The sequence below is a fragment of the Lissotriton helveticus genome, chromosome 5_1 (assembly GCF_964261635.1).
Source record: "Lissotriton helveticus chromosome 5_1, aLisHel1.1, whole genome shotgun sequence".
In the NCBI taxonomy this organism is placed as follows: Eukaryota; Metazoa; Chordata; class Amphibia; order Caudata; family Salamandridae; genus Lissotriton; species Lissotriton helveticus.
Window position 1 is genome coordinate 2,036,981,760 of NC_136065.1, and position 23,441 is coordinate 2,037,005,200.

General features: G+C 47.0%; 1 protein-coding gene across 1 annotated transcript in view; it reads left to right on the forward strand.

The window, feature by feature from the left end:
- The window catches only part of LOC144756224 (complement C4-like), a 1,111,910-nt gene that overhangs the window by 434,029 nt on the left and 654,440 nt on the right, over window positions 1-23,441 (forward strand). The window contains exon 15 of the mRNA XM_078645841.1: window positions 19,970-20,096. Coding sequence (XP_078501967.1) covers window positions 19,970-20,096 — 127 coding nt within the window. The remainder of the gene's footprint in view (window positions 1-19,969; window positions 20,097-23,441) is intronic.

Genomic DNA, 23,441 nt, shown 5'->3' on the forward strand with positions numbered 1-23,441 from the left:
GGCAGAGGTTCGTCGTGGTCAAAACAGGATCTGATTTGCTAGGAGCAGGGCTCCTACTTTTATACACAGTTTCTTTTGTCTTTGCAGGCCAGGGGGCCTGAGCCTGGTTCAACTCGGTTTTGGAGCACTCTGTTGACAGGAAGCTGCCGTCTTCTTACAGGGTGCAGGGCAGGGACATCAGACGCTCCGCAGGAGGTGGAGCCAGCATTGCGGTGGTGGAGCACAACCCTATTCAGAGCCAAGGACTACTCCGCCCACCCATCCTGGTGTAAGCACTTTTTTCACCACCTGGTAGCCCAGACTGTCCCCGGGAATTACCCCGCCCTGTCACTCACACAAACCAGACAGCAGATACACATCCTGGCAGAGGCTGGCTGAAATAGTTAGGCGAGCAAATGCTAACTTTCTAAAAGTAGCATTTGCAAACACAGGATATTAACATAAACCTTACTGAAGGAAGTATTTTATTATTTTGACTTCAGGCATACTAAACTTGACGTACCACCGTGTTCCCTGACCCGGCCGGGACTATAGCATGTAATAATTCCGGCAGCTCATCTTGGCCTATGAGAACAGGTAGCCCTTCAATAGTGAAGAACGAAAAGGGCGGTAATTCACTACTAGGACATGCCACACACATCATGGCTTGTCCTACCTTATGCTTACAATGCACCCTGCCCGTAGGCCTACCATAGGGGTGACTGATGTGAAGTTAAGGGAAGGTTTAGGGACTGGCAAGTGTGGGCACTTGCGCAGTCAGCGCGACAGTACCTGACTGTATGCAGGGTCTGCAATGGCGGACCCTAGACACATCTTACGAGGTCGCTTCTGTGGGTGGCGCAACCAGCGCTGCAGGCCCACTAGCAGCATTTGTATTTACAAGCACCGGCACTCCTTGTGCACGTTACTGGGGACTGACAGTAAACCAAATAAGCCAAGCATGGGAATCGATTACGGATACACTTTACAGTAGGGAGAGCAGATGCACTTTAGCACTGGTCAGCAGTGGTAAAGTGCCCAGAGTCATTAAACCAACAAAAACAGGTCAGAGAGAATATTGGAGGAAGGCAAAAAGTTTAGGGATGACCCTGCCGAGAGGGCCAGGTCCAACACAACCCCCTTCCAGCCAAAACGCAGGGTAGACCAATCACTCCAGTGATGGGTTTCCCTGCTTTGGGCGATAGAACATGGACCTGGCCCGCAACAGCAGGGGCACATTCCAGTTCTACGCCCATCTGAGCCTATTTCAAATCCTCTGTCCATACTCTCAGGCTCCACCACGCCAATCCATGGGGCACCCTTCTCTTTCTCTGTGGACACCACCTGTGCAGCATCTAACCTTAACTTGCTCACAGGTGTGTCCCAACAGACAGACATCAAGTCACAGTGGCCACTGACAGTAGTCAGGGATGAGACCCAGGCCTTATGCCTCTCAGGGCTCTCAAACCTCTGTGGCGGCAGAGAGCGGGGGGGGGCAGTAGCCCCAGGTGCTTGGTACCCTTTGTCCACTCTCCCTCCTGTCAGGTCAGGTATGACATCCTGGCACTGACCCACCAGCCCCAGGTCTGTACCTGGCGGCTGGACCATAGACTGGGGTGGGCTCTCCCACACCCGGTCCTTTTCCTTGGGGCTCTACACCTCCCACTTGGAGTGGTACCCCCTTCCAGAATTGTCAGGGCACCTGTAGCAGGTGATCTGCACAATTCGCCCACCAGTTCAGGGGTGCTATCCTGCAACTGGGGTACCAGGTCAGGGGGGACACCCTGTACCTGGCCCTCTAACCTAGGGTCTAAACCCTCAAACTGTACCAGGGTCAGAGGCGAGGACTTCCTCCCTCTGCACCCCCTTCCAGAGTACTGCCCACTCCCAACTTGAGTAAATGTAAATGTAAATGTAGATGTATTTATATAGCGCAAATCACCGACCCGGTATCTAAGCGCTTGCTTAGGGAACCCGTCCTGGTATTCCCCTGTGAGATACCCCAGCAGGGTATCCACAAGGTGAAAGCCAGGCATCCCGCCGCGAGGGGCCGTAGTGGAGATTAAGCAAGCTATTGCCCAGAGTCGCAGAGTGTGACCAGTGAGTTGAGTAGGCACCGGAGCGAGAATTGTCGAGTCCGTGGAATTTTTGAGCCCGAGACCCACCGAGGCGGGGAATCGAACCCTGGTCCACGGCCGAACTCAGCTTCCGGGTCTGCCGCCTCTAACCACTGAGCCACGCTTCTCCACTCCACAGTGGTACCCCTAGAAGTGACATGGGTCAGGACACTGATTACAGTGGTCCCACCCTCCGGGTCAGACAGCCTGTGAACCTGGCTTCCCAACTCAGGGACCCAACCCTGCAGTTGCACAATTGCCTGGCGCACCAGGACTTCCTTGGGAGCACGCAGGCCCCCCTGAGGGTAACACACAATTCCTGTGTTGCGTGACAGTCTGCCTGGCGCAGATCTCCCGTCCCCTGTCCACATGACAGTGCGCGGAGATCCCCCAGGAAAGAAGTGGTGTCACCATGGTCATTCCCTGGGGGCGCAGCCCTTCTGGCTGGCCCCTGACCCACTGGTTCTTCCACTGGGGACTCTTTTTCCCTCTCACCCCTCCATCTGGACCTCTGCACCCTCCCCACTGGAGCGGTACTGCCAGACACCAGAAGTACTGGAGCTCTGTTTACAGAGTCTCCACGTTCCCTAGCCACTGGGAGATCCTCCTCAAATGGCCTACAAGTACAGCCTAGGCCCTCGACCTGATGTTCCCTTAAGAAATCATCCAGGCCCTGAGACTGGGTTTCGGGTACCTTGGGACAGAACCCACACTCACTCCTCCTCTGAGGCACGACGCGAGCCCCTACACCCTTCCCACTACACTGAGACCTGGCTGGGCTACACTGAACCTCTTCCATCACACAGGACTGGAAGTTGCCTGAGCCACTCTTGTTGGAATCACTCCCCAATGCTGCTTCAGACCCTCTGGAATCCCCCAAAGGGCCAGCCTCCAATGTGAGCTCCCTAGGGTCAGAGAACTCACTCTCAAACAGGTGTTGGCATAGCTCTGGAAAACAGGGACTTAAAATATGCTCTCCCAGAATTGGATCACACAGCCCCCTACAAGGGTCAACCAAACTACCCTTCACCTCACCATCCAGTGCCTCACACACATACTCCACACCACTCTCCTGAGATTGGCAAGACAGTATCTGACTGTCTCTGTCCGACAACCCACACTCTTCTGGGCGGTCTCCATACTCACATTCCAGGACCTCAACGTTGGGGGATCCCCGCTCCCTGTACCTCTCATCTAGAGTCAGTAGAGTGTCCCTCCCACTACTAGGACCATGAACCCCTACGCCAGTTACCCTATTCCCTTCAGGGACACTTCGCACTACTGGAGCTATCTCATGTCCTTGAACCTCCTGGTGTATGTTAACCCCCTCCAAGTCAGGTGCCACATCTCTGGGTGTGTGTACTACTCTCTCAGCACTAGTTACCTGAATGTTTCTACCACCATCTGAGCTGGACTCCACCTCCAACTCAGCAAAGCTCACCTCCTGAGCTACACACATTTCTTGTGGCTGGGCTGAAACCCTCATGGTCTCAAGCCTCTCGAGCTCCAAATCAAGTTTCCTCATTATCAAGTCATGATCCATTTGGAGCTTCTTCTCCTCCATTGCCATCTGTTCATTCAATCTTGCCATCTCTACTTCATGCGCTCTGGTTGCGGCCCTATCCGCCAGCTCCTCTGGCGACAGGACTCCGTGCACCTCGACAAGGTTGTCTGGTGGATCCACCACCAGCCAATTATCTGGCTCTCTCGACTCCTTCCAGGCTCTCAGTACCTTGATGATTTGGGCTTTGTTTTTGCACCCGGTTTGGGCGACTCGGAACTTCAGGCAGAAACCTTTTAGCTGCTCTACTTTGTAATTTTCAAGCCCTTCCCAATCGACATCATCTAGTCCAGAGATAATAGAGGCTGCTCTCACGGGGAGTGAACCAGGCATGATTCGACGATACGAGATCTCTCGACAAGAATTAAAAGACAATAAATCTGTGGCTTCGTTATAGGTCTGCTCTCACTATGTGGTGATCAGTAATTTACTGTACATAAACCATAAATGCAAATTCGGAATCCTCACCGATGCCTCCAATGTTAGAAGCGGAGGTCTCCGGTTGGCACAGGTATGCACTTGTGACAAGCAGGGACCTCCTCTATTCAGGGCAAGGGAACTACTCCATAAGAATAACTCCTGCTCACCCTCTAGGTTGCGTGGCGCGAGCAGACAAGGCTAATCCTCAGGGCGATAGTTAGTTAAGCATTTAGGACCACATACAGTAAACCCACTGACCCACCACAGATGGACACCAGCCGTAAGGTTGTATAAAAAATACGTAGACTTTATGTAAAAATACTTCATATGCAGGATTATCACAAGACCATATAACGTTTAGCGATTGAGGCCACCAGATTTAAATAGGCAATTGTTCTTAAGTGTTCTTGGTCAGCAAGGTACGCTGAGGATCGATGCGCGATTTGCGCTGGAGTATCGACCCGTAGATGAATGATGGACGACAGGGAAAACAAACGTTGCGGACCCTGGATCCGATGTGAACTCGGGATAGAGTTCGAGTGTTCCTTGCGTTGAGTGTCCGAGGCGTTTCAGGCGGGGCCACTGGTGAGGGCGGACCCGGGACGCGGCCGACGGTTCTCCGAAGGATCTATCCGACTCGGAGCCCCCTCGAGGTGCAAGGCAGGTGAGCGGTACGGTGTGGAGGGTTGTGGCGATCCGGGGTCTGGTGCGCTCACTGGGCGAGGCGCCGTTCAGGCCTGCGGGGCGTACTACTTCTTAGCACGCTAGGTTGTACCTGTGGATCTGTGTGGGGTGTCGCGTTCTCTGGCAGACGGGTGCAGCACCGGGCCTCCGGTACCAACGTACGGAAGGCCTTCTTGAGGAGCGGCACGGGCCTTGGTATGCAGGAGGGCAAAGCGAGACAGTCGGGTACGTATCGACGTACGGACCGTCTGAGGCTATCAGATGCGCTCCGTGCAGATTCCGGCGGGAGAAGATGAGAGGCGCACAACTCGCTCCGTAGCAGGCGAGGTGACAGGAGAGCGGGCGGCCCGGCACTGAAGCGGAGAGCGACTCAGGCTTGAGCGGGGCTCTCTGCGGCGGGGCGACCAGGCTCCGAGCTAAGAAAAACCAAAGGAAATGATGGACGGAGCGTTGACAATACAAGCACTCCCCCCCAGTCAACTGATCTGGGTTTAATCCATCACTGTTCTTTAGCCCACTCTGCCACCCCAGTTCAGACATGGCTATATGCAAATCAGTCTGACCCTGTGCCTCATGGGAACAGTCCAGCCCGAACTGCCAAGCCATGCCTTCCCTGGACCGGAAACAAGCTACCGAGGACCGGTTTCTGGCATTTCAGCCATCTTCAGCCCGGCTTGCTTGAATCCAGTGGCAAAGTAAGCAAGGGACTCACGTCTGAGCATACCCTGCCAACTTATGGCGAACAAAGAAAAACCAAAGGAAATGATGGACGGAGCGTTGGCAATACAAGCACTCACCCCCAGTCAACTGATCTGGGTTTAATCCATCACTGTTCTTTAGCCCACTCTGCCACCCCAGTTCAGACATGGCCATATGCAAATCAGTCTGACCCTGTGCCTCATGGGAACAGTCCAGCCCGAACTGCCAAGCCATGCCTTCCCTGGACCGGAAACAAGCTACCGAGGACCGGTTTCTGGCATTTCAGCCGTCTTCAGCCCGGCTTGCTTGAATCCAGTGGCAAAGTTGTGGAAAAGTAAATTTTGCCATGTTCTGTGTCCCTACGTGTCCCCCATCTTATGTTATATGTGCATGATTAATATGCATATGTATTCCCCATGTTTGATTAAAGACACAATTACAGTTGTGTCCATCTCTAGTATGCCAGTTTCCAGTTCTCGTGAAAGCTACGAGTATTAGGCCTATGTAAAGTTACGTTGCCACGTTTCTCAGTGTGCACGTTATTTCATTGTAAAGTCCCCGTTTCTAGGCCTCAAAAGGGCCCGGACACCAGATTCAGCTCCTGTCTCCTGAACCCTCGCTGAGGAGCGATACAGCCCCCACCTGTATCCTCGACCCTTCACTTACTTCCTGCCTCACAGTGCCCGGCTCGGCCTGGCTCTGCCTACGAGTCTGCCAAGAGTATGTTATGATTCTAGTTATCAGTCCAGCCCTCCTTCTCTGCATTCCTAAGCTACTGAATCGCATCAATAGTTTCAGTCATCGTCTAGCCTTTACGTCTCCATGTAAGAGAAATACTGTATTTATGGTCATTTAATATTCTTCATTACGCACTACATGTAGAATAATGCATGCACCAGTCTTAGAGTCTGTTAGCCTTTACCACGATAACTTTTGGATTCTATCAACATGTTCTCTAAACATTAGATACTAGATAGGGTTTAGGTACATGTCGCCCTGACTCTCCAGACTTCAGTCTCTACTCCTAGCACAGAGTTCATAGCCCCCAGCTTCTCCTAGTAACACGTCATTGTCAGTTTGCGCGCACCTCTAGGTCAGAAGTCCCGGCTCCTTAGGTAGCCCCCTCCATGTTTCCGCCCCATTTATGACATATTCTGTTACGTTTACATCACATGTCTATGTATACGCCTCCTGTTACACCTACTTTCACCCTTATCTTTCACGACTGCTATTGACCACACCCACTGCTCCGCCTACTGTATTCACTGTAATGCAACTGTTTTAGTATATATGCTTGTGTATTGTTATTAAAGTTAGCGCGCTCATCCCAGATCCAGCCCCGGCAGCTGCCGGGCTCTGCCATCCCATTCCTGTGCAGGTTGTCCTGTTCCTGTCCTTTATGCTGTATTAAACCTGCAAACTCCTACTACCTCGAATCTTGACTCTTATTTATTGAGCTATCTGTTATTACTATGTCCAGCAAAACCTAGATCCGGTATTATTTATTTATATACCACATAATGGCGCCCGAACAGGGACTTGCCCTTTCCCCACGCGCCGGTGAAGCCACGCCGGCCCCCTGACCCTCTGCAGCCGTGACGGAACCATACCGTGCACGTGCAGATATTTCTGCTTCAAGTATCCCTCAGGCCCACGGAGGAGACGGAGGTGGCGGTCCAGCATCCAGACGAGGCGGTGGAGGAACGCGGCGAGTCCCGACCAGAGCCCAAGCCGAGAGTCCAAGGTCCGAGGTATCCGGAGGCCCACCCGTAACTGAAGTCCGAAGTTCGTCCGTCCGGCGTCGAAGCAGTCCAGTCCAGTCCGAGGCCTTCCGTTCTTGCTGCCCGGTGAGTACCGTTGCTGGGGTAGTATCTAGACAGGGTCAATCTAATTGTCTCTGGTCCGAGGGGTTTGGTGGTACACAGATCCCAAAACGAAGTGTCCACTCCGGTGGATGCGGGTCCTGACGTGTCTCTTTATGAGACCGGTAAGTTTCGTACTGTTTCAGCAGTGCATCTAGTTTCTGTTCTAGTCAGTTCTGTTCTCAAGAAAATTCATGTATTCTGTTTTCAGTATTCCAGGTGGTATTCTGTTCGAACTGTTATTTTAAATGTTCTTCATGTATTTTAATGTCGTGGTATGAGAGTGGTGTAATTATCGTGTTCATTGTGTATTGTAATTGTGTCCAGATTACAGTTCAGTCATGCCGTTATTTTCCAGACTACGTCAGTTAGGAACTAGAAAAGGTCTGTTAGAAGCAGCAGTTCCTGTCCCGCCTAGGGACAGTCCAGGTCATTTTATGTATCAGAAGCATGGCATAAGTGCCATATTATATCTAGATTTATGGGTAGAGTATACCAAACAGTTAGAAGAAAAGTATAGATGGCCCGTATCAGGTACATGGGATGCCGAGTGCATCATGCGAGTAGAAGAAGCATTATGGAAAAAGAAAGCCAGACAGTCACAGAAAGATGCCATCGAGTTATGGCGCAAAGAATCTCATAAAAGAACCGAAAAAGAAATCAGAAAGTCAGAATTAAGTAGAGAATCCTTAGAACGAGCCCAAGAAAGGGAATTAATCGAGATAGGTGAACGAGTCAGAACCGAACAGTCCGACAGACAGAGGAATGCCCTCATTAAGGGTATGTATCCTCTTCTTGCCGAGGGCTTGCCAAAAGCGACCCCGGAGGCATCCAGTAATTTTCCGCCACCATTAGTTCCGACCAAGCTACGTCACAAACCGACCGCAGCTGATATTTTCATCTCGTCCTACTTGGACGACACGGTCCCAGAATATGCAAATCCTGTTCCGCCAGTCCCTGTAAATCATGCAATTCCTGCTCCTCCAGACACCGGAGTACCTGCTACGGTACCCCCGGTCCAGCCTACACTACAATTTCCCACTCTGCCAGCACGAAGAGTATCAGTCGACGATTCCAGTATAGGGGCCGCAGGAGGAGGTCCTCCTGGTACCCCGCCACCACACCAACGTTTAACGTTAGTCGAGTTACATGAATGTGCGTTACAGCGTACGCCCAAATATAAGTCCGTTGCAGATATCCGACGAGCCCTTACTGAATGCCGCTATGATCCAGTTGCAGGTGATGATAGTACAGTTATATATTCCATCCGTGTAAGACGGGTGACCGGGTATTTGGACACCCTACCGAATATGAAAGAAGATCTAGACAGAATATATCGTTTCATCCGTACAGGGGAGGATCCAGAAAGTATTGGTGAAGCCATGTCTCAAAGGAAAGCTGAGATCCAGCTCATGTTATTAAAGTTTCTGATTAATTGTTTAATAAGGGAACAAGATTACCCGTCCAAAGATCCGAGTGAAATGAGAATCCTGACAAGGTGGAGTGATAATATAGCCGAGGGTAAGCACAGAACTATCAGTAGTATAGAGAGTATGTACAAGAGAATTCGTAAGGAAATAATAAAGTTACACGAACAACGTAAAGCAGCACAAGTAAGCGAGAAAGAAAATGACTCTTCTACTGAAGAGGTAGACGACGAGAATCCCGCCAGAATAGCGTATGTAGGAAAATCTAGATTTCCAGACCGCCATTTACGCCTAGAACACAAGTCAGTTTTTCATCATCCAGCACCAGAACAAGGTTCTCTAGAACAAGTATTTCAAGCTACCGATCACATTCTGAAATCACGAATCGGTTATAGTAAGTTAAGTACTATGCATGAACAAGAACTAGCCCGATCAGCAGTCCGATGGATTACTGATTCTACCACTTTTCCAGACGAAATAGTGGCACAAATGTTTCTGAAATTGCCCCCAGCCGAGCAACGACTGGTGGGTATGTATATGATCCAGCACCTCATTACTCTGTATGAGGGTCAACATTCTGATCCAGGTCCGTTACATGATGTCCTGAACGAGTTACTCCAGTATAAATGGAAAGGTCTAGGTACCGATTTAATTAGTGTCATTCTAGAACAGCGTCACAAATATAGAACGTTCCTGAACCCGCATTTTGTTCATGTTTCACCTCCAGAAAGTAAACCCTTTTATATAGACAGACAGAATCCGTTACGAGAAGTACACCCAGTTAGGACAGCGGATGGTGAAATGCAACGAGTGTTTGTTTACACTCCGATTACAAAGATGGAACTCTTAGAGATGAAGAAATTAATTCCCTGTCATGACAAAGATCCAGCAGGGTTCCACCGAGAATTAAAAGACATGCTCCGTATGGGAGAATACACGTATCCAGATATAATTAAAATGTTAAAAGTCCTGTTGCCCGCAGGCATATATGAAAAACTCAAGGAAAAAGAATGGGAGGTGGGAGAGAAAAAGATCGATTGGGCAGTTCTAGAAGCTGAAGATAAGATACGAGTACCAGGTACCGGTCTTGGAGAGAAATGTAAAGAATTACCAGAACTGTTAATACAAGTTTTGCCCAGATTATTAGCAACTAAAAAGGAAGACTGGGATGCAATCTCAGCCTGTAAACAGAAACAAGACAAAGATACTAGTGATTTTTATTCTAGATTTGAGAAATGTTTTATTATAAACAGTGGCTTGAAGACGAGTAGCGAGTCATACCCTCATCTTTTTGTTACTAAATTAGTCGAGAATTCAAGTCCACAAGTTAAGAATCGAGTTTTGAAAGTCGAAAGTACATGGCAAGCTAGTACCCCGTCCCAGATGTTACAGATGCTCCAGTACCACCAGAATAGAATCAGAGAAGAGCAAGAACACGAGAGAAAACGTATGAAAGACACGAAAATGAAAGTACTAGTTGCACAATCTGTTCCTCAAGACAGTCAGAAGAGGGGTACGAATCAAGCCAGTCATTCTGCAGCTCCCGTTAAAGGGACATGCAATTATTGTAAACAGCCAGGTCATTTTATAAACGAGTGTGCAGTTCTGAAACATAATATAGCTACTGGTAAAACTAAAGAAAGACCACGTCCGCCTAGACAAGAACAAGTTTCACAGACTTCTCAGCCACAGAATGCACAACAGACAGTTCCAGCACCGCAGCCTATTGCTGCAACACAGCATGTTACACAGCAGATGTACCAGTATGCACAGTCCGAGTATCCAGAGTATCAACAGTACTCATGAAACAGCCTAGAGAGGGAGGTAGGCTTGCCTCTCATCGAGATTCCTGTAGATCAAGAAGGTCCCTATGTTCATAGTCAAGTACTAGGGAAAGACAGAAAGTTTCTGATTGATACAGGGGCAAGTAGGACGACTATCAGTCACGCCGAAGTTCCAGGGGCTCCGCTCTCAGGCTCTAGAAATGTTTCCCTTGGATTTTCAGGAAAGCCTATTGTAAACGAGATATCTAAGCCAGTTACTCTAGAAGTAGGTCCATTGTCCCGCACTACTGATCTGTTACTTACGAAGTCATGTCCAGAAAATTTGTTAGGCATTAAGACACTGAAAGAATTAGGTGCAGTTATTTGCTGCTCCCCAGAGGGAATACGCCTGTTTCTACGTGACTTCAAGGGTCACTATGTATTACGAGATTTTGATCCGAGATTGTCCAATGTTCCACAGCATTTATGGGCGCAAGGTCCAACTGATGTAGGTTATATGCAAATCACACCCCATCGTGTGACTCTCAAGCCAGGTGTAGTGTTACCACGAATCAGACAGTACAGATTGCCACCTGAGGCTGTAGCAGCCTTATCCAAAATTATTGACGAGCTCATCGCTCAAGGAGTAGTTGTAGAAACTGACTCCAATGTATGTAATTCTCCGATCATTCCAGTCATGAAACGTACTGATCCAAATGCACCGCCAGTATATCGATTAGTGATTGACCTACGAGAACTTAATAAATGTATTATTCCTCAGTATCCAGTTGTCCCAGATATCTCTTCCCTATTGACAGCCATTGATTCCGAAGCCTCATTTTTTACAGTCATAGACCTCAAGAACGCGTTTTTCAGTGTCCCCATTCATCCAGACAGCCAGTTTCTTTTCGGATTTTGTTTAAATGGAAGGAGCTATATGTTCACACGAGCTCCTCAAGGTTTCACAGAAAGTCCTAGTATTTACAGTCAAGCACTTAAGAGACAACTAGACAACATTCACATGCCAACAGACACTGCCCTGCTCCAGTATGTCGATGATCTACTGATCACAGCCCGTTCTGAACGTGCTTGCGAGCGAGCATCACTTACAGTCTTGTATTTCCTTGCCGAGATGGGGCACAAGGTGTCCCCTTCAAAGCTTCAATTCTGTGTCCAGCAAGTGATCTACTTAGGCCACTTACTGTCCAAGTGGGGTAGGCAGTTGACACCAGACCGTATCCAGTTAATAGCGAGTCTTCCTCAGCCCAAGACCCAGAAGGAGGTACGTGCTTTTATCGGCCTTACTTCTTATTGCAGACAATGGATTCCTCAGTATGCATTTCTAGCTAAACCACTGATACAGTTAACGACACAGGAGGCAGCCGTATCGACTGTCCTCCCTTGGACATCTGAACATACACTTAGTTTCAATGAGTTAAAGAAAGCTTTATGCCAAGCTCCTGTTCTAGCTACACCGAACTACAGTAAGCCTTTTACACTTTTCGTCACAGAACGCGAAGGTACAGCATTATCTGTTCTTACACAAGATCAAGCAGGACAATACAAGCCCTGTGCTTATTTTTCGAGCACATTAGATCCTGTAGCCCAGGCTCTGCCTGCGTGCCTCAAGTCAGTTGCAGCCACAGCACTAGCTATCAGACAAAGTGATTCCATAGTATTAGGACATTCCTTGACAGTACAAGTTCCACACTCCGTGGAAGTTCTTTTAAACCGAACCCAGACTCAACACTTGACAATTGCACGTTTAACAGGTTATGAATTGACACTGTTCCAGCCACACATAGAAATCAGACGCTGCAACGTTCTAAATCCTGCTACACTATTACCGTCAGTTATTTCAAATCCTGCCACACACGACTGTGTGGAAGTAGTTAATACTATGACTAAGCCAAGACAAGATCTGACAGATATCCCATTACCAGATCCCGACCTGACACTTTATGTGGATGGTTCATGTATGAGAACAAGTACAGGAGAACTAGTAGCCGCGTATGCAGTGACTACTGACACTGAAGTTATAGAAACACACCGTATTGACACCCTGTCTGCTCAAGCAGCAGAGCTAGTTGCTCTGACTCAAGCCTGCATACACGCTAAGAACCTGAAAGTTAATGTTTATACAGATTCACGTTACGCATTCGGAGTTGTACACGACTTTGGAGTGCTCTGGCAGGAGAGAGGTTTCATGACTTCTCATGGAACCAAGATTCAGCATGGTCTCCTTATTCAAGCTCTGTTAGATGCCATACATTTACCGACATCTATTGCTATCATGAAATGCAAAGCACATACGAAAGTTACTGACACTATTTCTCAAGGTAATGATCTAGCAGATCGCACAGCCAAGCTCACAGCACAGACTCCAGACATTCCAGTTAATCCAACACAGACACATACTCCAGATCCGACTACCTGTATGACAGTTAAGGACCCTACTCAAGATGTCATAGATATCCAGTTACATGCTACTCCCGATGAAATCAAGAAATGGTCCGAACAAGGAGGGGTCCAGACAGATCAGGGATGGGTAACTAAGGGTAGAGCCACATGGTTTCTCCCCGACTCAATGGTTCAAGTCATTATTAATACCGCACATAGTCCTGCACATTTAGGAGAAAAAGCCATGATAGACAGTATCCAGAACATTTGGTTCAACAAGCATTTACGAGCTGCAGCCAAGCAGAAAGTCCGTACCTGTATGATATGTTGCCAGTTTAATCCAGGTAAAAGTGTCCCGGTGGAACAAGGTGGATTCCAGCCCCCTGACCACCCTTTTGAAGTCCTCCAGATGGATTATATTCAGATGGAGCGATGTCGAGGTTTCAAGTATGTCCTTGTAGTTGTATGCGCTTTGTCCAGGTGGACAGAGGCATATCCAGTTCCAGATTACACAGCCGCGACCACTGCCAAGCAGTTGGTTCGTGAATTCTTCCCCCGTTATGGACTCCCTAGAGTTGTATATTCTGATAACGGACAGCCATTCTCATCTGAACTCATGAAACATGTTTCCCTTTTGTTAGGGTACCAGTGGAAGTTCCATTGTGTACGCCATCCTGAAGCAGCCGGTCTCGTAGAGAGACATAATCAGACCCTGAAAATCCGCATTGCCAAAATTTGTAAAGAGAAAGGTGTGGACTGGCTAGTAGCTCTGCCAGTCGCTTTGTTTTATATGCGCATGGTCGCACATTCCAGATCAGGTCTGTCCCCGTATGAGGTCGTATTCGGCCGTCCCCCTAACATGTGGGGTACACCTAGACCCCGAAGTATTACCGATGTTTCAAGTAATATGCTGACAGATTACCTAGCTTCCTTGATGTCTGCCCTACACTCTTGTCGTTCACAGGTTGCCGCCGCATTTCCAGACAATACCGAGGTGGCACCGCATGACATCGTTCCTGGATGTTTGGTTCTTGTCAGGAACTTTGATCGTTCAAGTCCGCTGGAGCCCCGCTGGAAGGAGCCCAAGCAGGTCCTCCTGGCCACCCGTACTGCCGTCAAGCTGGAAGGCAGGAAGGGCTGGGTCCACCTGTCTCATGTGAAAAGATTTTACGGACTAAAGACTGTTTTAAAGAACATTCCCGAGGATTTTAAGGACTGCCAAAGTACTATTCTTAAGGACTGTCCCGCAAAAGACAATGATACTAAACCCTCCCTGTTAGAGAAAACTCCGCAACAGGAGTATAAGAAGAAATTAAGGTCTAGTAAAATAAGTCAGCCAGTTTGATTGTCTAAGTCCTCCCCTAGGTGAAACGGTTAGACCGGTTTCTGACATGTATAAAATAGACCCCCATAGTGAGAGAGTTAGTCAAAACTCAATCCGATGTATCGTTTTTCTAAGTTTCATATTGTTTTTCAGCCTCATGATTACCTGCACAGGTTATGCATTTTATTTGTGTTTTTCAGTTTCTCATGTAAATAAGTCTGCTAATGCTACGGTAGAGCACACGTTTAGTGATCTACCTCCTCATGAACTATCTTATCGTCTTGCTATGCGTAATAATTCCTTTATCCGCATGTTACATTATTCACACCAGACCAGCAATGCCACTAATTGTTGGGTGTGTGGTCGACTCCCCCCTTTCCAGACACCGAAGGGAGTTCTGCCACTCTTTCCTTATCCATTTTCACATAATGGTTCGTGTGGAGCATGGTCCACGTTAACGTCATCCTCAACAGATATGTCTTTTCTTAACAGTACATGTTTTCCAGACAAGCAAGGTCTTCCCCACAGAACAGGGTTAGATCTAGAAAATGAAGTTTATAATTTAGGTAATTATTCTTCGAATTTCATGGTCCTGAATGTTCAGTCTGATACTACTCCAGACTTACCTGCTATGTCAGTATTACCAGTCAAAGGTGAATTATGTGTCCGAAAGAATGGTTCCGTACATGTAGGCCATAGTGATTGTACTACTATTGTCAAGTATAGTGACAGCAGGAAATCTATTTTCAAAGCTTCACGTCATTCTTATTTTGTTTGTGGTCAGACCGCATATGTTCGTCTGCCCCTCGATTGGGAGGGAACCTGTTACATTGCCTTCCTACTGCCACCAGTTTTCCTAGCCCCACCTGACTACCATAGGAATTCCCACCTAGTACATACTAGACACAAGAGAGACCTCCCGATTGTCGATTATACTGAAACTGCTCTAGAACAATACATAGATATCAATAAAGGTGTCTTCCCCTATTTAGGTACTGTTGTGAATAGTAAACTGATACGTAGATTAACCAGAACACTCGAGGCAGTAGTGATTGAGACTACCTCTGCTCTAGGTAATTTAACCGAGGAGCAATCCTTTATGAGAATTGTCGTGCTCCAGAATCGTCTCGTCCTTGACGTCATACTGGCCGATAGGGGCGGAGCATGTAGAGTCATCGGATCTAGTTGCTGCATTTTCATTCCAAATAACGCGCCGTCTGTTTATTCAGCTATAACCAGACTCCATAAAATTGCCCATATGTTACACCAAGATCCAGGCACCTGGACATGGTCCGGTTGGTTCTGGAATATGATTTCCGCCTGGGGATGGAAAGTGTTGTCCTTTCTAGGTATTGCAGTAGCGATCATATTCAGTTGCTGCCTCTGTATACAATGTGGCCCTGCGATTTGCGGCATTTGTGCTACCTCTTGTATTCCTAGTCCCAAGTCCCGTTCTAAATCCCGTTCCAAGAAAATTCGAGACGAGCAAATGATACTGTATGAAATGATAGATAGTATCATGAATATTGATGTTTCCTGATGGAAACGTAGTGACAAGGAGGGAATGTGGAAAAGTAAATTTTGCCATGTTCTGTGTCCCTACGTGTCCCCCATCTTATGTTATATGTGCATGATTAATATGCATATGTATTCCCCATGTTTGATTAAAGACACAATTACAGTTGTGTCCATCTCTAGTATGCCAGTTTCCAGTTCTCGTGAAAGCTACGAGTATTAGGCCTATGTAAAGTTACGTTGCCACGTTTCTCAGTGTGCACGTTATTTCATTGTAAAGTCCCCGTTTCTAGGCCTCAAAAGGGCCCGGACACCAGATTCAGCTCCTGTCTCCTGAACCCTCGCTGAGGAGCGATACAGCCCCCACCTGTATCCTCGACCCTTCACTTACTTCCTGCCTCACAGTGCCCGGCTCGGCCTGGCTCTGCCTACGAGTCTGCCAAGAGTATGTTATGATTCTAGTTATCAGTCCAGCCCTCCTTCTCTGCATTCCTAAGCTACTGAATCGCATCAATAGTTTCAGTCATCGTCTAGCCTTTACGTCTCCATGTAAGAGAAATACTGTATTTATGGTCATTTAATATTCTTCATTACGCACTACATGTAGAATAATGCATGCACCAGTCTTAGAGTCTGTTAGCCTTTACCCCGATAACTTTTGGATTCTATCAACATGTTCTCTAAACATTAGATACTAGATAGGGTTTAGGTACATGTCGCCCTGACTCTCCAGACTTCAGTCTCTACTCCTAGCACAGAGTTCATAGCCCCCAGCTTCTCCTAGTAACACGTCATTGTCAGTTTGCGCGCACCTCTAGGTCAGAAGTCCCGGCTCCTTAGGTAGCCCCCTCCATGTTTCCGCCCCATTTATGACATATTCTGTTACGTTTACATCACATGTCTATGTATACGCCTCCTGTTACACCTACTTTCACCCTTATCTTTCGCGACTGCTATTGACCACACCCACTGCTCCGCCTACTGTATTCACTGTAATGCAACTGTTTTAGTATATATGCTTGTGTATTGTTATTAAAGTTAGCGCGCTCATCCCAGATCCAGCCCCGGCAGCTGCCGGGCTCTGCCATCCCATTCCTGTGCAGGTTGTCCTGTTCCTGTCCTTTATGCTGTATTAAACCTGCAAACTCCTACTACCTCGAATCTTGACTCTTATTTATTGAGCTATCTGTTATTACTATGTCCAGTAAAACCTATATCCGGTATTATTTATTTATATACCACAAAGTGAGCAAGGGACTCACGTCTGAGCATACCCTGCCAACTTATGGCCAACAAAGAAAAACCAAAGGAAATGATGGACGGAGCGTTGACAATACAAGCACTCACCCCCAGTCAACTGATCTGGGTTTAATCTATCACTGTTCTTTAGCCCACTCTGCCACCCCAGTTGAGACATGGCCATATGCAAATCAGTCTGACCCTGTGCCTCATGGGAACAGTCCAGCCCGAACTGCCAAGCCATGCCTTCCCTGGACCGGAAACAAGCTACCGAGGACCGGTTTCTGGCATTTCAGCCGTCTTCAGCCCGGCTTGCTTGAATCCAGTGGCAAAGTGAGCAAGGGACTCACGTCTGAGCATACCCTGCCAACTTATGGAGAACAAAGAAAAACCAAAGGAAATGATCGACGGAGCGTTGACAATACAAGCACTCACCCCCAGTCAACTGATCTGGGTTTAATCCATCACTGTTCTTTAGCCCACTCTGCCACCCCAGTTCAGACATGGCCATATGCAAATCAGTCTGACCCGGTGCCTCATGGGAACAGTCCAGCCCGAACTGCCAAGCCATGCCTTCCCTGGACCGGAAACAAGCTACCGAGGACCAGTTTCTGGCATTTCAGCCATCTTCAGCCCGGCTTGTTCGAATCCAGTGGCAAAGTGAGCAAAGGACTCACGTCTGAGCATACCCTGCCAACTTATGGCGAACAAAGAAAAACCAAAGGAAATGATGGACAGAGCGTTGACAATACAAGCACTCACCCCCAGTCAACTGATCTGGGTTTAATCCATCACTGTTCTTTAGCCCACTCTGCCACCCCAGTTCAGACATGGCCATATGCAAATCAGTCTGACCCTGTGCCTTATGGGAACAGTCCAGCCCGAACTGCCAAGCCATGCCTTCCCTGGACCGGAAACAAGCTACTGAGGACCGGTTTCTGGCATTTCAGCCGTCTTCAGCCCGGCTTGCTTGAATCCAGTGGCAAAGTGAGCAAGGGACTCACGTCTGAGCAGGGACCGGGTTCCGTCCTTCAGCTTCTCTTGTTCCTTCTAGTCAGGCAGAGGTTCGTCATGGTGAAGACAGGATTTGATTTGCTAGGAGCATGGCTCCTACTTTTATACACAGTTTCTTTTGTCTTTGCAGGCCAGGGGGCCTGAGCCTGGTTCAACCCGGTTTTGGAGCACTCTGTTGACAGGAAGCTGCCGTCTTCTTTCAGGGTGCAGGGCAGGGACATCAGACGCTCCGCAGGAGGTGGAGCCAGCATTGTGGTGGTGGAGCACAACCCTATTCAGAGTCAAGGACTACTCCGCCCACCCATCCTGGTGTAAGCACTCTATTCACCACCTGGTAGCCCAGACTGTCCCAGGGAATTCCCCCGTCCTGTCACTCACACAAACCAGACAGCAGATACACATCCTGGCAGAGGCGGGCTGAAATAGTTAGGCGAGCAAATGCTCACTTTCTAAAAGTTTAGGAAGCAGGGGGAGTTAGGTCCTGGGACTTGTAGTCAGTTGGATCATGAAATAATTGAGAAAAAAGCAATTTACCAACTACAAATATTTTTCAATCCACTATTATAGGGAAAAAAAACAAGTGATACTCCTAGGTTAATTGGGTATATTTCATTCTTACCCTTTTGATTTATTATTTTGAAATGTAAACGTCTCATGTATGAAAAGGACACTTCACGTTCTCTTACAATTACCAATTTGCTTCATATATACAAATATACAATACATTTTTGCAACACAACACTTACATATACACAAGCTTTTTGGGATATATACACAAACTATTGTTTCCTCAAAAAAGACAAGAGTCAAGCTTTCGACTCACAAGTTAAATCAACTGCAAATGAATGAAACCAATGTTTTTCAAACAATAAATAAACCATAAATTGATTCTGTGGTCTATTAAGCAACTGATAGCTAGTCATACATGAGACGTTTACATTTCAAAATAATAAATCAAAAGGGTACGAATGAAATATACCCAATTAACCTAGGAGCATCACTTGTTTTTTTTCCCTATAATAGTGGATTGAAAAATATTTGTAGTTGGTAAATTGCTTTTTTCTCAACTTTCTAAAAGTAGCATTTGCAAACACAGGATATTAAAATAAACCTTACTGAAGGAAGCATTTTATTATTCTGACTTCAGGCATACTAAACTTGATGTACCCCCCTGTTCCCTGAGCCGGTTGGGACTATAGCGTGTAATAATTCCGGCAGCTCATCTTGGCCTACGAGAACAGGTAGCCCTTCAATAGTGAAGAACAAAAAGGGCGGTAATTCACTACTAGGACATGCCACACACATCATGGCTTGTCCTACCTTATGCTTACAATGCACCCTGCCCGTAGGCCTACCATAGGGGTGACTGATGTGAATTAAGGGAAGGTTTAGGGACTGGCAAGTGTGGGCACTTGCGCAGTCAGCGCGACAGTACCTGACTGTACGCAGGGTCTGCAATGGCGGACCCTAGACACATCTTACGAGGCCGCTTCTGTGGGTGGCGCAACCAGCGCTGCAGGCCCACTAGCAGCATTTGTATCTACAAGCACCGGCATTCCTCGTGCACGTTACTGGGGACTGACAGTAAACCAAATAAGCCAATCATGGGAATCAATTACGGATACACTTTACAGTAGGGAGAGCATATGCACTTTAGAACTGGTCAGCAGTGGTAAAGTGCCCAGAGTCATTAAACCAACAAAAACAGGTCAGAGAGAATATTGGAGGAAGGCAAAAAGTTCAGGGATGACCCTGCCGAGAGGGCCAGGTCCAACAAATACATTGATCCTAAACACATAATATTAGTATAGGGGTTGGAAGCCCCCAGAAGAAAGGAGCAATGGTTGTCAAGCTGTTATCTCAGCAGGAGTTTGGAAATGGTATCTTGTAATCAGGCAATGCATTGCTTACGAGCGCTTGTCCCTTTATAGACTTTCTCTTTTTTCTTCAAACCCCTGCATGTAGGTTTTCCAGGCCATGAACGAGTACGACCTCGGCTGCACGATGGGGAATGGCAAAGATTTCGACGGTGTCTTTAAGGATGCCGGTCTTTCATTCATATCAAGCCAGACCTCCTCAAAACTCCGTGAAGGTAAGGTCTTTTGACCATGTTGTTATTTACAGATACATCTCTCAATCAGTGTTCACTCTATTTTCCCTGTGTGCAACAGTGAGTGGTCTCTGTGCACTGCAACCAAGGCCATGTGCATCACAAACATGTGACAACTCACTAATCAAGCGAGTGAGGTCCCAGAATCAGTGTTATTTGCCAGAAAGTATATAGTTCACCCTTTAACACAAGATGGCACCTTAGTGTTGACCCCTTGTCTGACTTTCCGCCCTTCTGCAACCATCCATTGATGAGTCAATAGAGGACACTGCAGAACGTTAACAGATCATTTAGTAAATTGTATCACAATTAGATTTATATAGCGCTTACTAGCCCTAACAAGTTGTTGAAGTCCTTTATGCAAAGCAGGACTCAGCTCCAGACGGAAGTAGGAGGTTAATCCAGTGGTTATTTTTGGTATAGGGTTTCGTCTAATTCTTTAAAGGAGACCATTCCTAGTATACATGTCGGCTCAAGTGTCTTTGAGATAAATTAAAATTAGAATCAGTTAGGCATGATCATTAGTGTGGTGGGGAAGGTAGTATGTGAGTTCATGCAGATGGTTGGTGGGATTAATAGGTGAGCTGGAGCAGATTAGGTATTGCTAGGTTGCATGGGCTGACTTTCAAGGAAGGATAGGTTGTGATCTTTATGATGAGGTGTTAGTAATTTTCACAAAGACGGTAATAGAGATTAAGGTAACCATGCACAGGATTTAGAGTAGGCTGTACTACACAGGGAGGCATGCAGAAGAGGGACAGCAAGGAGAGGGTAATTCAAAGCGAAAAAGAGGGAAGGTGACAATCGGAAATTTTAAAACAAGGTCTACATTTTTAAGCAGGGTTTTAAGCACAGAGTAGACTTTTGAGAGAGCTTGCAAACCGAGGATGCAAAACTGTAAAAAGAAACATCATTTTACTCCAGTATTGGAACTTTCATAGATTCACATGTTTGAATCATTCCCGTCGTTGAGATGGGAGTCCCCGGTATATATAAAATATAGCAATGCAAAGCCATAACAAACCAGAAAGCAGACCTAGGCCCATTCAAGTTTTGTAACATATCCACCTCTTTTTGTATAAGAGACCACATAAAATCAACAACCAATCAGATTAGCCTCACCCTCTAGAACCCTCCTGTGAGAACCTTAGACCTTCAGGTTTTCTACCCCACGTTGTGTTAGGAAGTCTCCACTGAGCTCTGCTCAATTTGTTCCTTGTTGCATTATCCTTGAGAGTTTTTCAACTGTTTTGTCTTCAACAACTTCTACAGCTTCTTCCTCTTCTCAACATGACTGACAAAGAGAAACAAGCATTGGCATAGCCAATAGGTCTCGCCTTTGGAACCTTATAATAGTTTTATTATCCAGCACAATGTCCTTGGTGCAACAACATTAACTGTTGCATGGCTAAACACTTACAAGGTCCCAAAAGCGAGACCTATTGGCTATCCCAATACTTGTTTATTTTTCGAGCAGAAATTGAAGGTGCTCTAAAGGTCAGACAAATTCCCAGGCACGTTTGGCATTTACAACTTTCAAGCCTTACAAGGAGAGCAGGAGGAAAATCGGACTGACATAGTGTTTTGGTGAATTCGATCTGACCATGAGGAGAAAGGTAGGCTAGCAGCAATGAGCTCCCCGCATGAAAGTAGGGGCATTCTTTGGGAGAAATGTCCACATAAACGGCACCTGGGTATGACAATATGCTCTATAGGAAGAGTAGTTTTAGAGGTTATTTTTTCCTTAACATTCGGAGAAACTTTATTTTGCCAGAGTCTGTAGGAAAGCTGGTGATATATTTACTTTGCTTTACTATGCAAATGCATAAATCGGCTCAAGTAATGTTTTTTCCTATTACTTATGTAAACAGTGTACTGCTATGGGCATTGGGAGCAAGCAAACACGTCACAGATCCAAAGTCGCCGGCATCATTTGCTTGCTCCTTTTACCAAAACCAGTCTCTTTCATCTGTTTAAGTCTATCGATTTCTGCAGTAAATGTTATTATTCACTAAGGTAATTGTGGCTTTATCTTGCTCAAGTGTAACGAACGAGCTAATAAATTTCAAGAAATGTCCACTAAAAAATTAATTAAAATTACACAAGCCCCCTACCTCTCTCTGGGACCTGTAATTCCACTGCCAGAGATTACAGAAAAGAGCACTGGCAAAACCAAAAAGTTTTCACCTATGTGAGATATTTGCTTTGTTATTTTTTATTTTTTTTTAATACCACACTCAACAGCATTCGGGATTCTGTGCGTCGTGGCTGAAGTCTTAAAAAAATAAAACTTTGGGACAAGGAACAATAATAAATGGTTGGGAGGAGTTCATTGAGAACCCGAGTATGACTGGGTGTGAGAGAGACAAACAGAATGAAACGGAGGTAGGAAATGAATGTGACAAAAAGAGATAGAGAACGAAAGAAAAGATGGAATGAGAGAAAGGGGACAGAAAGAACAAGACATTACATCGCAAAGCATTTACACAGCCCTGCCATTATAGTCATACCAGTACATCAGCACTGTTCTGTGACCAGACGTTACAGGTTTGGGCAGTTTTCCTGGCATCGTGACCGATTTCTTTAAATGAACTACATGACCCAGTTTTCAAAGATGGCAGTAAACGCATGCTCAGTATAGACAAAACAAGAAAGTTAAAGAACAAGTCCCAAAAAAAACCAGATGGCCTGGCGACCCTCATTATGACAGTGGGAATATTGGAAACGCGAGTAGTCGTAGGGGATAAAAAAGTGAGACAGAGACGGGTGGGAAAAAATGTGGGAGAGAAACGCATCAAAAGCAGACCTGCTGGCTGAGACCCTCTAGGTTACTCAACGAGTCTGTTTCATTTTTGCAACATTTCTTCCGCCAGCCTGTTAATTTGTAAATGCATGAAGACGGGGGAAGGCAAGATTCTTCCTGTTTCTTTTGTAAGCCATGAGCCTGACATTAGAGGAGGGGGAGGAGTAGAGCCAGCCATAGCATTTGAAAGGGGACGCGCTGAGAGACCAGAGACCCTACCGATCATACCCAGGCCGTGAGGGGAACGGCATTCACTCACCCTTTGCTCCCGGTTGTCCGCTTGCTTCTTGCTCCTCCCTAGCTGCCGTGAGGGGAACGGCCACCGCCTGTGATGCGCCCGCAGCCCCCCCGCCTACACCTCCCAGGGGGCTGTGCGAGGCGCTTGGAGATCGCGTCACCAGAGGGCGCTGGAGGCCCTCATAGCCGGCCCGGCCCCCAAGCAGCGCGGGACGCGCTGGGAGACCAGAGACCCTACCGATCATACCCAGGCCGTGAGGGGAACAGCATTCACTCACCCTTTGCTC